The 16,106-nt window shown below is 26.8% G+C and overlaps 3 protein-coding genes and 1 long non-coding RNA gene across 6 annotated transcripts in view; 2 read left to right on the plus strand and 2 right to left on the minus strand.

Annotated features, from left to right (window-relative positions):
* The window catches only part of LOC123265427 (protein PFC0760c-like), a 37,366-nt gene extending 26,802 nt beyond the window's left edge, over positions 1 to 10,564 (minus strand). The window contains exons 1-5 of the mRNA XM_044729176.1: positions 10,034 to 10,564; positions 9,429 to 9,843; positions 8,852 to 9,350; positions 8,619 to 8,806; positions 6,637 to 8,561 (exon numbers count right to left, since the gene is read on the minus strand). Coding sequence (XP_044585111.1) covers positions 6,637 to 8,561; positions 8,619 to 8,806; positions 8,852 to 9,350; positions 9,429 to 9,843; positions 10,034 to 10,085 — 3,079 coding nt within the window. The 5' untranslated portion in view covers positions 10,086 to 10,564. The remainder of the gene's footprint in view (positions 1 to 6,636; positions 8,562 to 8,618; positions 8,807 to 8,851; positions 9,351 to 9,428; positions 9,844 to 10,033) is intronic.
* Positions 565 to 1,509, minus strand: LOC123265496. Its single transcript, XM_044729289.1, has 3 exons — positions 1,270 to 1,509; positions 1,070 to 1,185; positions 565 to 1,002 (listed from the first exon to the last, which is right to left on the minus strand). Exons 1-3 carry the CDS (start codon positions 1,441 to 1,443, stop codon positions 609 to 611), a joined length of 684 nt encoding a protein of 227 aa, XP_044585224.1. The 5' UTR covers positions 1,444 to 1,509; the 3' UTR covers positions 565 to 608.
* Positions 10,294 to 10,739, plus strand: LOC123265533. Its single transcript, XR_006509585.1, has 2 exons — positions 10,294 to 10,568; positions 10,643 to 10,739. It is a non-coding gene; the product is annotated as an uncharacterized LOC123265533 (long non-coding RNA).
* A 737-nt stretch (positions 10,740 to 11,476) lies between these two features.
* On the plus strand, positions 11,477 to 15,619 carry LOC123265454 (general transcriptional corepressor trfA-like). 3 transcript variants are annotated; one of them, XM_044729258.1, is made up of 3 exons: positions 11,477 to 11,983; positions 12,023 to 12,864; positions 14,392 to 15,619. In XM_044729258.1, the coding sequence occupies exons 1-3, from the start codon at positions 11,483 to 11,485 to the stop codon at positions 15,530 to 15,532; spliced, it is 2,484 nt and encodes an 827-aa protein (XP_044585193.1). In that variant the 5' UTR covers positions 11,477 to 11,482; the 3' UTR covers positions 15,533 to 15,619. The 3 variants fall into 3 exon arrangements, with proteins under 3 accessions (XP_044585193.1, XP_044585187.1, XP_044585179.1); XM_044729252.1 differs by having other exon boundaries at positions 11,477 to 12,713; positions 12,747 to 12,864; positions 14,392 to 15,618; XM_044729244.1 differs by having other exon boundaries at positions 11,477 to 12,864; positions 14,392 to 15,618.
* The last annotated feature ends 487 nt before the right edge of the window (positions 15,620 to 16,106 follow it).

Genomic DNA, 16,106 nt, shown 5'->3' on the forward strand with positions numbered 1-16,106 from the left:
CCGTTAAACATGACAAGAAAAATAATTTTAATATAAAAAAACAATTTTCAGTTAAATCTGTTAAAAGAATGTTAATAATTGTACAATTAAGATTAGTAAACGGCACTTGACCTTTTATATTATAGCTTATAATATAGATTTATAAATTGAAAACCGTGGTACCGCGGAGAGAAAAAACCGCTTGTTTCTCAGAGAAGCTAAACTCTTAGACTGTAGTATAGTTATTTCAGCGTACTTTTACCTGTCTTTACCTTTATCCGTCCTTCTTTTCTCTATCTCCTTTTTTTTTTTTTCTCTTACTCTTACCAGGTCCATCCACCATACCACCACCACCACCACAAGAGAAGGGGACAAATCGGAAAATTCTTCACCATTAATAGAAACTACTGATGATATTAATACCTTGCTCCCGTCACTCTGTTCTCCATACCTAATTTTTAAGTAATGTAATAATTACTATTCAAATAAAACATAGCAAGTTTTTTATTTTTTTTTTTTTATTGCGCTTTTGACAAATTTTAAATTATCTAATTATCTAATTTAAATATGTAAATAATAATGTATAATTGAATAAATAAATTTTTTAAATGTATATATTATTAAAATAATTAAATAATTCGAATATCGGAACAAGTTCTAAAAGTTTCTTGAGGTCCGCACCCAATAGCACCAGTTCCATCGTAACAAATACCCCAATTGTTAGCGACCCTCCACTGCCATCGTAAAGAACATTGATTACAAATAATACCTTTAGGAAGAACAAGTTTAACTTGATAGTTGCCGTTTTCATAACTTGATAAAATATACTTATTTTTTCCATCAACAGTTAGTATGGGATTTTGTTTAAAGCACTCTTCCGTTTCTTCTATTTCTATTATTGATGATAATGAATTGTTGTTGCTATTTGTTTGATACAATAATGGACACAGAGAAAATTTAAAATATCCCCGATGATTTGACGTTAAAGTAACATTTACAGTAATCTCTTGACCTTCTCTATACCTATAATATTAAATTTTTTTTTTTTTTTTAATAATAAAAATAGTGTTAATAAAATAAAATAACTTACGTTTTAACAATTGTTTTTGTTCCATAAATTCCTCCATTTTCATTTGGCCGAGGTGTTTTTAATCTATAATCATCGCCACATAAACCGCATTGCCCTTTATTTTGATTATGCTGAACCTAATAGAAAAAATATAATAATAATTTATCTTATTTATGTTTCTGTTAAAATAATGTATTATTAAATAAATAAATAAATCTTACATTAAATCCACCACAATAATTTTCATTATCGTTGTAATTTACTGGAGTATCAAATCCTAATCTCCATGCACTACCACGATTAACAGGATCCATTAACATTCCATGACCAAAAACAACTGGTAAAATAATTGTCGATTGAAAATAAAATAAAAAATTACTACTTAAAAAAATCATGCTGTATTGTATTGTATAAAAAATAAATTCGTTACAAATGGTTAATAACAGTTTGCTTAACAGACCAGAATATCAAAAGCACATAGATAATTGATTCTTCTTTTATATATATATATATATAATCAATATCTTTAATTAAGAAGCATGTAGATTATCAATAGTGATTGATTCCGATAAATGTTAGTTAGTTGTGATACCATATAATTGATTCATTGTATTCAAGTACTTAGTAATCTGATTCAAATTATAAAAAACCTTTAATCATATCAATTATGAGAAATTTTATCATTTTTTATTAGTACTTATATATGTTTTTTTTTTATTTTTTTTTCAAATATTAATTAGTTTAATAATTACTGAGTATTTTCAAAAATAATATTAATGCCAAAATATTATATCATATCCGGATGAATCTTTATGATAACGTTTATTTTTATTAATTGAGACAGCCTTTTCAATCTATATAAATAAAAATAAAATGCCGCATGTATGTCCACGCATCACTTGAGAACGGCTGGACCGATTGGGCTAATTTTTTTTTTTGTTGTCTTCAGAATTTTCAGGAGAAGGTTTGTATGTCATAATAATTTTCAAAAAATCCTCCCCCAAAGGGAATTGCGGGGGCGTTAACAATGAATAATTCCCGTTTTTAAACTATGGATCCTATAGACCCCAAATTTGGTAAGAATCTTCTGTAAGGGATATAAAAATAATCTATGGACGAATTTCACGATAGCTCACTCCACAGGGGGTTGCGGGGCAGATATTAACAATGAAAATTTTTAATTTTCAAATTATAGATCCCACAGACGGCAAATTTAGTTGGAGTCTTCCATATGTGGTGCGGAAATGTTTTAAGAACGGATTTTACAGCAACCCACCCTAATAAAGATTGCGGGGGTGGGTGTTAGAATGTTAAATTTCTATCTCCAAACTGTAACTTTCTACAGACTCTAAATTTGGTAGGAATCTTCGTGTATAGTTTTAAGTTCAGCTAAGAATGGATTTTATCAAATTCTAACCCCAAAAAGGATTGCGGGGACGTCAGCGATGAAAAACTATCATTTCCAAACAATAGCTTCTATAGACTCGAAGTTTTGTAAGAATCTTTTATTTATAATGTAGAAATCATCTCGAATAGGATCTTATGAAATTCCTCCCTCACATAAGAGTGCGGGGGTATTAATTGTCAAAAAATTCATATTCTTCAAATATCAGTTCCTACAGATATAAAATTTGATAAAATCTCAAGAGAAACAGGAAATTTTGGAAGTTCAGGGAAGTTTAAACGGTGAAAAACATAAATAATAAACAACAGAAAATACTAAAAACGACAATTTAGTTTTCCAATACACAATGTTCTGAGCTGAGTAATGACCCTCGCGGTTTTGATAATGCCGTAAAAATACCGTAATTTTTCGGCATTTATGCTCATGCCGTATATTTACCGTTATAATTCGGTAATAATGCGGTTAAACTATAGTTGTTTTGGCCAGTTTTTATACTGTAGTTATCCAGTATATATACTGCACTTATGCTGTACAGTTACCAAAAATATACTATACAATTACCGCATTAATGCCCAAATTTTACCCAAAAAATTCCCAATAATTACCGTAATAATACAGTAATTTTGCCGAATATTTTCTGACATAATGGACAATTATTAAAGATTTAGTTTTATTTTTAGTTCACTTCTATATTAGAAATGCATAAAATGAAAAATTTCAAATTTTGCTTTTTATTCTCCATCGCTACTTTGCAAAAACAAATACTGTTTTTGAATAAAAAATATGTACTTAGAATATTATTTTTTAATTAGGTATTTAGCGATAATTAATATAAAATAATACATATGTTAAGTAAATATATTCTAATTTTAATTTCAATTTTTAATTTCTCACTTAGAAAATTGCAAATTTTCTAAAATCGAAAAGTTATATTGTTTCACATATATAACTATATTATTTAATTTTAAATATGCTTATCGTAAGATGGACGGTGTGGCTTAATGTATATTGAATAAGCAAAAAAACACTATGGTATAGACCGGGTAGCTCAAATGGTAGAGTAGCCGACATGTCCTCAGGAGGTTCTGGGTTCGAATCCTAGTCCGAGCGTTATTTAATTTGACACCATTTTTTAAATATGGTTTTAATACAGTCATTTTACCGCCTTATTACCGTAAAAATGCCGCATTTTCAGCGTAAATGTATCGCATTTTTACGGTAAATGTTCCGTAATTTTTCGATAAAAAAACTGACCAAAACAACCGAAAAAATGCTGAAAAAATACCGCATTAATACTGTATAATTGCGACATTTTTTTGGCATTTACAAAACCGCTAGGGGAGGTCCGATCTCTTTGGGTCCGTTCCTAGCTGTGAAGTGAGGTCCGATCTTTTTGGTCTGTTTTGTTTTCAGAAATAAAAAAAAGTGTCAGTTAGTTGTTAAAATAAATAAATTAATTTCAAGCCAATGAATAAAATCTATCATCAGATTGTCAGTGCGTAAGAAATTTTTTATTGTTATTGTTTCAAAATACCAAGGAGAAGACGACCTGACGACTGTTCGTGAGTCGGGAAACCACCATCTTTATATATTTACGCACTGCAAGAAAAGATAAAAAATGTAGTCCATCGGAAAGCTTTAAAATTAATTAAGTGTATAAATATGTTGCATTTAATGTAAATAAAAATTTTGTATCAAGTTTTGACTATACTTTTCACAAATATATGTAGATGATACGAAGTTCACCGGGTCGTCTAGTTTTTTATAAACATTTTGATTAAAAATTAAACTTATTGTTTAATTATTCACAAATTACAACATGCTTATCATTGATAAATTAACAATTGATAATGTAAATAAAATAATAATTTTGTTTCAAGGATAAAAAATGTTTTTATTTTTCCTTATTATCTCAATGAAATACATATTAACATTTAACAACATAGAAACGTGACACAAATCAAGTAAAAATTAAATACAAATTTAAATTTTTTAATAATTATTATAAAATTATAGTATATGTACTGCCGGAGCTAGGACTATTATAAAATTATATTAAATTATTTAATTTTTAACAAGGAATGTTTATATTTTAGAAAATATGACAATAATTTTTAATATTTTTATACCATTAAATTATAATTTCAATGAATAAAAATGATTTCTATTGAATTATTCTCAATTATTATTATTATTATTATTATTATAGCCTTAGAATTAAATAATATAAATCTATTCCCAAGTTTATATTATTAAATTTACAAGTTTTACTTTAGGTCTTTATTCCTTTACACGCACCATAATCGTTTAATAAAGTGTCATAGTTAATTCAATAATAATTAAAAAGAAAAAAAGAGATTACTGTTTATTTTAAAAAATTAATAATGAATATTAATATATTTAATTTATAAAATAATTAATAAATTTTAATATTTATCTCTTGATGAAGCCTTGAGTTTTTGTTGATACATTAGATACGCAGAAATAGGATGGCGGGAATTTCTTCCCAAAATCCGTTGGCGAAATGAAAACGCGGCTGCTGATTTTTTTGTTTGATGTTTTGAAGTCTTATTAATATTAACAACCGCAAATGATGTAGTACCACCATTTGAACTTAATGGTATAAATTCATTTTCAGTTTCAATAATCATATTATCTGGTTTTGGATGTTTAGCATCAAACATTTTTCTTGTTGGTAAAATTTTTTCGGTAGCAACAGCGGATAATTTTCTTTTCTTTTTCGGCTGATTTTCAGACAATTTATCAATAACTTGATCTGAAAGGCGTTTTAAACAATTTGTTACAGACAATGTATCTTTAGAATTTGATTTTACTTTTAATAAATTATCTTTCTTTTCTTTATTTTTTTTCTTAATAATTTTCTTAGATTCAATATCGGTTAACTCGTGATAATTATCAACATGATTGTTATCCAAATTCAAATTACATTCTGTTGTTTTATTTTTTTCACTTTTATTTAATTTCAATTCAACTCCCTTAACATTATCTGCTTCTAATAAAGATGCTTTATTCATTTTATTTTTTTTAGCTCCTTTTTCTTGAAATTTATTTGTATTTTTTGTTGTTAATTTCACGTTTAAATTTTTATTCTTTTTATCTTTTGATAAATCATTTTCTTTATTATTTTCATAATTTTTGGATCGAGTTTTTTTAGACAATGATTGATCATTATCATTGGGTTGTACTAATTTAATAGATGGAAGTGTTTCATTTAATTTTTCTTTCATTAAAACTACTGCATCATTGTCTACAACATTTAATAATTCCATACTTTTATTAAGATGTACTGATTGTGATGATAATGAAACGGAAGATTTTAATTTTTTTACACGTTCAACTGAATTAATTTTTGAATCATTTAATTCATCTTCTATCATTTTTTTATATTTTCGTTTTTCTAATTTTGTATCAGCAGATTTAGATACTTGTGAATCTAATTTTATATTTATTGGTGTACTGTTGCAAGATTTGGCTTTTGTGATAGGTGATAATTTATTTAAACTCTTACGAGAAGATTTATCAAGTACTTTTGAAGATAAATTATGAGTTATTAATAAATTATCATCTTCTTTATGATTATAATTATCATTAAAAGTACTATTAGAATCAAATTTCAAAAGTTTTTGTACTTTACTCAAACCATCTTTGTAATTTTCTTCTTCATCGACATCTGTTTCTATTTCTTTTTCTTCTTCATCTTCTTCTTTTTCATATAGATTTTCATCATCTTCATTTTCTTCTATGTCTTTAATGATGGGAGTATCAATATCATCAGATAACGAGGATGTTGTATCTTCTTTATCATCATCATCGTCTTCGTCGTCGTCGTCATCACCATCATCATCGATAAAATCTGCTAAATCTTGACCGTCATCATCTTCATCGGAGTGTTCCGTTTCAGAATCTCGACATTCATCTCCAACGACATTATCATCCGAATATTCACACTCGCTATCTCCATTAAAATTATATTCACGTGCAACATCGGAATCCATGTCCGAATTATCGTTTTCACTTGGAGAGCTATCATAGTCATTAGAGCTTGATTCATCATTTAATAGAACCGATGGAGCAGTAATTTTAGTTTTACTATTGTTTTTATCACCGTAATTATTGATTTTATCATCATCTTCATTTTCATTGTTATTATCGTCTTCGTCTTCATCATCATCATCATCATCATCATCATTATTATTATTATTATCTGAATCAGAATTAATTTTATTATAATTTTTATGAAATTTGTTATCAGAAGAAAATGAATCATTTTGGTAAACTGATCCTTCTTGTTGTTTACTATTTAACGAAATTGATGAAGAATTTTGTTTATTAGATTCATTCAATATCAATGGTATTGATGATTTATCTTCATTATCTTTAATTTCTGATTCACTAATTGATAAATTATTTTCAATATTGCTGTTATTATGCTGTTCAGTGCTGTTGGTTGATAAGTTTAATCTTGAATCGATAGTGGAATTTAATTGTTTTTTTTTAGTGTTATTTGATGTCTTAGCTTTATCATTATCCATGATTAATTTTGCTGAATCTAATGATTTTCTTAATAAGTGTTTACTTTCAATATTAATATTTTTTTTATTATTAGCAAGTAATATTGATGACGATGACGATGACGACAATGATAATTCTCCAGTTATATCAGAATTATTACCTTTTTTACGGTACGGTGAAGAATTTTTTTCAGATAAATTAATGCTATTATTTTTATTTTCATTTAACAACGGCGAAGATAATGAAACATTATCAGATTTATTTTCATTATTATTAATATGTTGTTGTTTTTGCTTTTTCGTTTCATTTGATCCCAATAAATGTACATTTTTATTATTTTCTCCAAGATCTGATTCTATTTCTGTATCATTATCTTCATCGCTATTAATATCCATTGATTCTTGAATTTTTGTAAATTTATTTTTGTTTTCAGTATATAATTTCAATGTCTGATTATCATTTTGCGTTAAGATAATTGTTTCATTTGAATCATTGTTACAATCTATATCTATATCTTGTAATTGCCTTTTATTTTCCTGATTATTATCACTATTATTTTTAAGATCAATATCAAGGTTAGCGGATTTATCATTATCATTGTTATCATTTACTATATTGGATTGTTGATTATTCGTTTCACTTTTGGATATAGTTATTTTAGGTATTTCAGGTATTTCAGGTATTTCAGGTAATACTTTTTTAATTTCAATTTCTACTGGAGATTTGGCCACTTCAATATCATCACTCCATTCATCAGCAGGAATATCATAGAATAAACTTTCTATATCTTCATTTTCATTATCATTTTCTACATTACATTCCTCATTAATCTTAATTTTTTTATCAGATTCTAAGGCAGCTGTCGGTGATAATGGAATTGATTTATTAGAATCAATCTCATCATTATTTTGCTCCTTATCATTTTTAATATATAGTGATAAAGGTGATGAAACCGATAAAGGTATATCAGTATTATCTTTATTGGCTGATTCATCTGTAATATCTGTTGGTCTTTCCGTTGATGTTGATACAGCTGGTAATGCTTTAGTTTTTTCAATTTTTTCAATTAGTGAATTTTTTACTAAAATTACATCTTCTGTACTTGATTCTGACAATAAATTAATAATATTACAATCTTGTTTATCCGTTGACTCTAAAATACATTTTTTTTGCTGACTGTTTGATTTTGATAGAGAAGAATTTAAATTATTTGATTGTTGAGTAGTATCGATATCAAAACTACTGTTGACAACCACGTCTGATGTTGAAACAATAGTTGTGGTATTAGATGACGTTGTAAGTACTATACTATCAATTGATTCATTATTAGTTGATTTAATATCTGATGATACTGATGTTATAGATTCAAAATTATTACAAATATTATTGGAAGACAATGGTTTTACATTTTCTTTATTTCCTGATGGACTTTTTTCCAATGATTCATTGATATCATCAACTAAATTATTATTTTTAGTCTCATGAATTGGTGATTTTAATGAAACATTTGGATTAATTACAGTTGATATTTTTGGGGACAATGGATTGATATTTGAACTATTACCATCATCTTTATCATCATTATTTATTGTGGTTGAAATTTTATAAGTAATTAAAGGGGAATCATTTTTGATGGGTGATTTAATTTCTGATGTAACAGATGATGATATTTTTTCTGAATCATTAATTATTGACATTTCTTTATCCAATGTTTTACTTTCATCTGTACTCGGATAATGTTGTAATACGGGTGATGATGATTTTGTTTGATTAAGAATTTCTTGATGACTGTCATCATCAACATTTACATCAACATCGTCGTCATTATTGTTATTATTATTATCATCATCATCTTCATCATCATCATCATCATTATTATTATTATTATTATTATTATCATTATTATTATCATCATCATCATCATCGTTTTCATTGTTTTCAATAGCTTCATAATTATTAATATTTTGTTGTAATGTATCCAACTTTATTTTCAGCTGCTCCTGTTGTTGACTTATGCTGTCATTATTTATGTTAACCGGTACTAAATTTTGAGTATCATTATTATCATTATTATCATCTGTTTCTACTATTGATGCAGTAGATAATGATTTTAAATGACTGTTTTGTGATATATTTTCTACTTCTTCAACAACTGATGGTTCTGATGGAAGAACAGAAGCTCGTTTTCGTGTTTTAACAGGAGTACTGTGCTGATTACTATTATTAACATTACAATTAATAATTGGTTTTACCTCATCACGTTGCTCATCCAAATCGACAGAGCTAGCTCTAGTTCTCCGAGTTGTTCTAACAGCGTTACTAGGTGACATAGTTTTCGACTCTGATCCAGCTCTAATTTGACGCCTAAAATATTAAAATATTATTAGTAATTGTAATTGTAAATGATAAATAAATAAATAAATAAATATATGATTTAGAAACCTGAAGCGAGTAGCGGGTGGTGTATCAACATTAGAAACTGCTGCTGATGTACTTTTTCGAGTAATACGGGATTTGGCATTGTCTTTTTGTGATTCACAGTCTGCAATAACGACAATAGGATCAACAGAAAAACTGTCCAAAGAAGTTGTTGAAGTTGTTGAAGTTTTTCTCGATCGTAATGATCGAGTTGGTAACGATTCAGAGGTAGTTGTTGACTCAGATATTGTTGTTATCGTTCTTCTACGGGTGTTTCTTCCAGATTGTACTGAACTAACTGCGGAAATAATTGAAGAGCCATCGCTGGCATCACCAGCTGTTTCAGAGGGAGAAATTGTTGGTTTATTTCTTGTACTTCGGCGTAGTGGTGAATCAGTAACGGCATTCAAAACACTACCAATTGTTTTTGTTCGCCGACCTGTTTTAATTAATAATAATTATTAATTGATTTTTATTTTTATTTTCACAAGTAATAATGATATCTTAATCTTAAAATTAAATTGAAAATTTAAAGAAAAAAAAAACCGGCTAAACAGATTTTAGATATATAGATTAATTTCAATAAAAAAGTAAAAATTTTTTATTTAAAAAAAAAAAAAAAAACTTACCAGCTTTTGCATCATTTTCATCATCTGATGACTCTTTTGTTGATCGTGGCATTGCGTTTATATATTATTAGACACTTTATTTTATTCTATACGTTTTAAAAGTTTAACCTATTGAAAAATAACAAAATGGTTACTCTAACAGTTAATGATTGAGCACGTGCACGGATGTTATATTATAATAAATTTATTTCCGATAAAAAAACAAAAAGTATTATTGGTGTGTAATTTTTTTTAATGAATTTATTTAACAATTTAGTTGTTTTATTTATTTATTATAAAAATCAACGATATAAAATAACTATTTAGACGTACTAGAGCAATTAGAAAAAACCGTTTGAGCAAATTTTTCATCAGAATTAAATTTCGTCTCGGTATGTACATGTACTACTATACAAACTATACATCTACATCTAATATGCCAAAGAAAGAGAAAAATTAAAAAAGAAGATAAAACTATAGACTAATGTTGTATCCTTTGGCAGAAAACAAAAGAGATGGCGACTCTATTGAAAAACACTTAGATTTTGTGTGTTTTGTAAGTTATCGACAAAAATATGTAATATCATACTACGTGTTATCCTTATTCACTTTTACTTTCAGTACTTTCAGGGAATCTCAAAAGAGAGCGCTCATAGATTTTAATTGTACATTTATATGTAAGTATTTACGTGCCTATTGCTATGTGATACACAATACAAATAAATATTTATTTATTAAGTAAATACTTATCACCTTAATATTTTTGTCAGTTCGCCATTTTCATCTTTATAGAATGTAAACAAACTAATTTTATTTGGAGCCGAAATTTAAACTAACATGTCTTAATTATATACAATTGTCGATATATACATTGTTTTACACTTTCAAATTGAGTGTTGAATGTTTATAATTACGTCCGAATAATTTCTAACCTAATTTTTTTACTTTATCTCATGATTGAGGTTCTGTCTAAAATTTTTATTTAAATAATTAAACGTTAATAGCAGCTCTCTATAAGTATATACATACAAAGTTATTGTTAAAAAATTATTGTTTAAATAATTTACATATATATATATATATTGTGGTAACAACAACAACAACAACAACAAACCTACTATCGACATGAATAAATAAAAAGCAAAAACAAAAATGTAAGTATGATAAAATAGGTAAAATAATTTTGAAATGATACAATTTATTTTTATTTTTTTACTGGGTTTAATTGACATTTGGTATTAATGTTAAAATTACAAAGTTAAAGAGCAATTAATGTTTAAATCGAATTAATTATTTATTTTTTATATTAACTGTCATAAAACACGTGCAAAAACATAACAACAATAATCAAGTATTGTTAAATATTAATATCATAATTTTTATTTTTAAATATATTAATTTTTTGGTTTTGTTTTAGAATCAAGATAAAAATCTTTAAAAATTTCATCAACAAACATCAATAAAAAAACAATGAATAACAAAGAAGACTTGTTGAAAAAATGTTTACCTTGTTCGGTATCATTAATAAAATTACGAACTTCTGAAATAAATAAGTGGAGAAAAAGAACAACTGAACGACAACAACCTGAACGAAATTATTCTTGTCGTGGTCGTAAAAGATTTAATTCATCATCAGAATCATATCCAAATGACTATTGTCGGTTATTGAGACCAAAGAGAAAATTAATTTCAAATAATTCTATAGGTCAAGTATTTGATTCATCATTATTATCGCATGTGTTGGATGACTCATCAAATTCAATCGATTTTGATAATGGTAATATTAATAAAAAAGACAATTATTTAATTCAACAACAAACGGAATTTAAAGAAATTAACACTTGTCAAAATTTTAAATTGATAAATGATGATGATGATACTTTGTTACCCACAATTACCTCAAATTCAATTGTTGTTGAATCATTATCCGATATACATGACAATAAAGATGATATTAATAAAGAAGATGTACCAGCAGGATGGAAGTATAAAAAAAAGGACCAATTAATTTCAGAATCAACCAACAATACAATAATGTATAATAAAAATGAAAATCCAGTTCCAATAGAACAACAATCTCCGACACTAGTCAATCGTCAGTTGGAAAATATTGATACAGATAGCAATAAAAAGTCTTCAAATAAATCTTGCCATTTAATTAAAGAAGTAAGAATAATTTCACCACGTTTAGAAGAAATAGATGATCCACATGTACGGCAATGGCAGTTGAAAACGGCTTCTGCTGATATTGCCAATATTAAAGCTGCTGCTTCAACAACAACAACAACAACAACAACAACAACAACGATTACTACTACTACTGTTATTGTATCAAGTAATAATACTACTACTAAAACTGGTATGACCACCACTACCAGTAGCAATGAATCTCAATTTCAATTTGCATCGACATCACACAATGATGTTACATCAAAAAAAATAATTGATAAATCTAGTAAGAATATATCTAAAAATGGTCAAAAAATAAAACGTAAACTTGAACCAAAATCTAAAACTTTAGATTGTAATGTTTGTTCAATAATATTTGACAGTACAGAAGAATTAGCAGAACACATTTATACACACACAGCTCGTGAGCTACAACAAAGATTTGTGCTAGCTCAACAGGAAAAACAGCAACAGCAAATTCAAGAAATATCTAATAGTCAGGAGAGTAAAAATTTAAATAACAATGATAATAATGAAGACGATGATGATGATGATGATGATGATGATGATGATGATGTACAATTAATTGACGAATCTTGTCAAAAATTTGATAACAACGTACAATTACCGATTTTAAATCAAACAAAAATAGTAACAGCAATATTACCATCATCATCATCATCATTAGCGGTAGAATCTGAAAAAACAAATTCTAAAGTAACTATTTGTTACTGCCACAACAATTATAAAAATAATGAGTGTCATGTTCAAATAGAAATGGTATTATTTTGTGAAATATGCCGTATATTTTACCGACGTGGTGAATGTTTTGAAACTCACTATCGAACTAGTCCAAAGTGTAATGAGAACAGTGGAGGACGAAGTCGTAGATTAGTTAAATTATTTTGTATTACGTGTGATATAGTTTTTGATGAATTAACAAATATGCGTCAACATATTGAAGAACATGTCAGTATTGATACTAATAAATCAATTACCATTGTTTGTAATATTTGCAAAGTTGTATTTAGCAGTATCGGAACAATATTTAACAATCATTGGTATAATCATGTACGAGATCCTATGTTTATTGCCAGTTTGTATTCATTTCAAAAAGCATATGTACAAAAAGAAGGACAATTACCAATTGATGCGACACCAAACGATAAGTATATTTTTATAGCTGAATTTAAATGTCCGGATTGTAAAATACCATTTATTTCTCAAAGTATTTTAGAAAATCATATGAAAAGTCAATGCCAAAAATTACCCCAAATTTTAACACCAACAAAAACACCAATAATAATATATAATGATAAAAACAAATTAACTCCTGTCAGTGTAGTCAATAATAATCAACAAATTAATCTTTTAAATCAAGGTTCAGTAGAACCTTCAAAACTTGCTCCAATTATTTCTAAATGTGCCACAAGAGAAAATATAGTTGTACCAAACTTTATTTTAAGCAATAACAATAATAATCAAAACTCGAATACTGTATCTTCAGTTGTTGACACAACAGAGAATTTAAACTTTGCTCCTTTATCTAAAATGATCACTAATAATAATAATAATAATAACAACAACTCACTGATAACTAAATTTAATAATATATCAACAAAAGAACCGCCTACATACAATAAAAATGTTGAATTAATTGTTAATAATCAAAGACAAATTCAACCTTCGGTAGAGTTTATTAATGTTGTTAAAAATTTTAACAAAAATAGTAATTCTGTAACAAATAGTGATAAAACAAAAACAACTTGTGATGATAAAAATGAAATAGCAACAAAAAAACCCCCACAATCACCAATAAATACTAAAACTAAAAATTATTTGCATTATAATAATATTGAAAATACTAAACCTAATAATATTGAAGAAATTATCTTAATGGAAGCAACACCACCACCACTAACAACAACAACAACAACAACAACAACAACAGCAGTAGAAGAGACAATTTTAGATAACAACTATGATATTGAAGAAGATATTACGGATGAAACAAACTATTTGGATAAACCGAAAAAATTTTTGCGCGTTAAAAATTTTTCAGAGTTACAAGCGGTAAAAAATTTTATTTGCCAACATTGTAAAGCAGCATTTGAAAATGTAACCTCATTAAATGAACATTTGATTGGACACACAAGTACATTAACTAAAAATCTAAAAGGACAAATTCCAACTATGAAAGCTGCTTTAATATTACCAGTTAATGTTCCTGATAAAGATACTGCTGTAACTACAACAAAAGTCACATCAATGATTATTGATTCTTCAATACCAAAAACTAGTTCAGCCACTATTAATTCAACAACAACAACAACAACAACAACAACAACTGGGTTGCCTGTAAGTAGTATTCCAACAATAATTGAAAAAAATTCCGATTTAAATTCTAATAAAGGAAATTCATCATCAAACACTACCGGTAATAAAATCCACATGGATAATCAAAAATCATTTCCTGCCATCATGACATGTCCTGTATGTCTTAGTTATCAGTGTCAAAAACAAGAAGATCTTGTTGAACATGTATCAAGTGTTCACTGTACTAATAATACAAATGATATAAACACTTTATCAACACTTAGTTCATCATCGGCGTCTAAAAATGTTGGAAAAAATAATACAACAAGTACATTAAAAAGAATCATGTTACAACCATCATCATCATTATCTTCATCTTCTTCTTCTTCATCATCATCATCATCATCGTCGTCGTCGTCATCGTCGTCATCGTCATCGTCATCATTAACGGTTGTTGCAAGTTCAAATGAAAAACAAAAAATTTTTAGTTGTAAATTATGCAAATTTAATACATTGGATAAAAATAAAATAATTCAACATGTTCTTCAACATAATATAACTACAACTGCTGCTGTTGTAGTTACTGAAACTCAAGTTAAGCCTTTAGCTGGTGAATCATTATCACAATTGCCATCAAATCAAATACAATTTACGCCTGTCAATAAAAATAATGTTAGCAATATTATAATAAACAACAACAGCAGTAGCAGCAGCAGCAGCAGCAGCGAATCAATAACTAAAATAAAACCAATAACAGCAACAATTAATCCACATAATTGTCCTGTTTGTATGAGTTATCAATCAAATTCATTAGATGATTTAAATCAACACATGAGAATGAATCATTATTCTTGTTTACAGGGTAATGGTTTATTACTTTGTTTACAATGTCCATTTTTACAGGGTTTTCAGGGCCCAGAAGCGTTAAAGAAACATAAAGATACGTATCATTATCATTTTTGTGAATTGTGTCAGAAAAAATTTCATTTATACAATAATTATAAAAATCATTCGTGTATTCCACATCTAATATGACAAACTACTATACATATACCATAGAATTACTTATGTATTCATTTAAAAGAGTCTTCGGTATAGATTGTACATATGTTAAACAAATAATTATTCTGTAATATTTATAAATTATTATTATTATTATTATTACTATAGTAGTAGATAAAATTTTTTTTTGATTATGGATTCGATAGCATATAATTATTTTCCATTAATAATATTTTGGTGTTTATTATTAAAAAACAATAATAGTAAAATGACAACCACAAATAATTTCATCTTTTATGGTAGTTGTTGATGTTGCTGTTTGATAAAAATAATCAAATAAAATAACGATTCAGAGAGAGAAAACAAAAAGAGCTATGTACAATATACTCAACATAATAATTAGCTGTTTTAGTATTTAGTATTATTATGATAACACGAAATTTATTATTATTTTCGTCGTATATATGTAATGTTAGCCTTAAAAATTATGTAAATTATAATTAAATTTATAATTTTTATAATAAACTACTACAATAAATTGTTTAATAAAAAAATTAATTACAATTGATGCAAATTTATTAGACTTAACATTTAATGAAATGACTAG

This window comes from Cotesia glomerata, linkage group LG1 (assembly GCF_020080835.1).
Source record: "Cotesia glomerata isolate CgM1 linkage group LG1, MPM_Cglom_v2.3, whole genome shotgun sequence".
Taxonomy (NCBI): Eukaryota; Metazoa; Arthropoda; class Insecta; order Hymenoptera; family Braconidae; genus Cotesia; species Cotesia glomerata.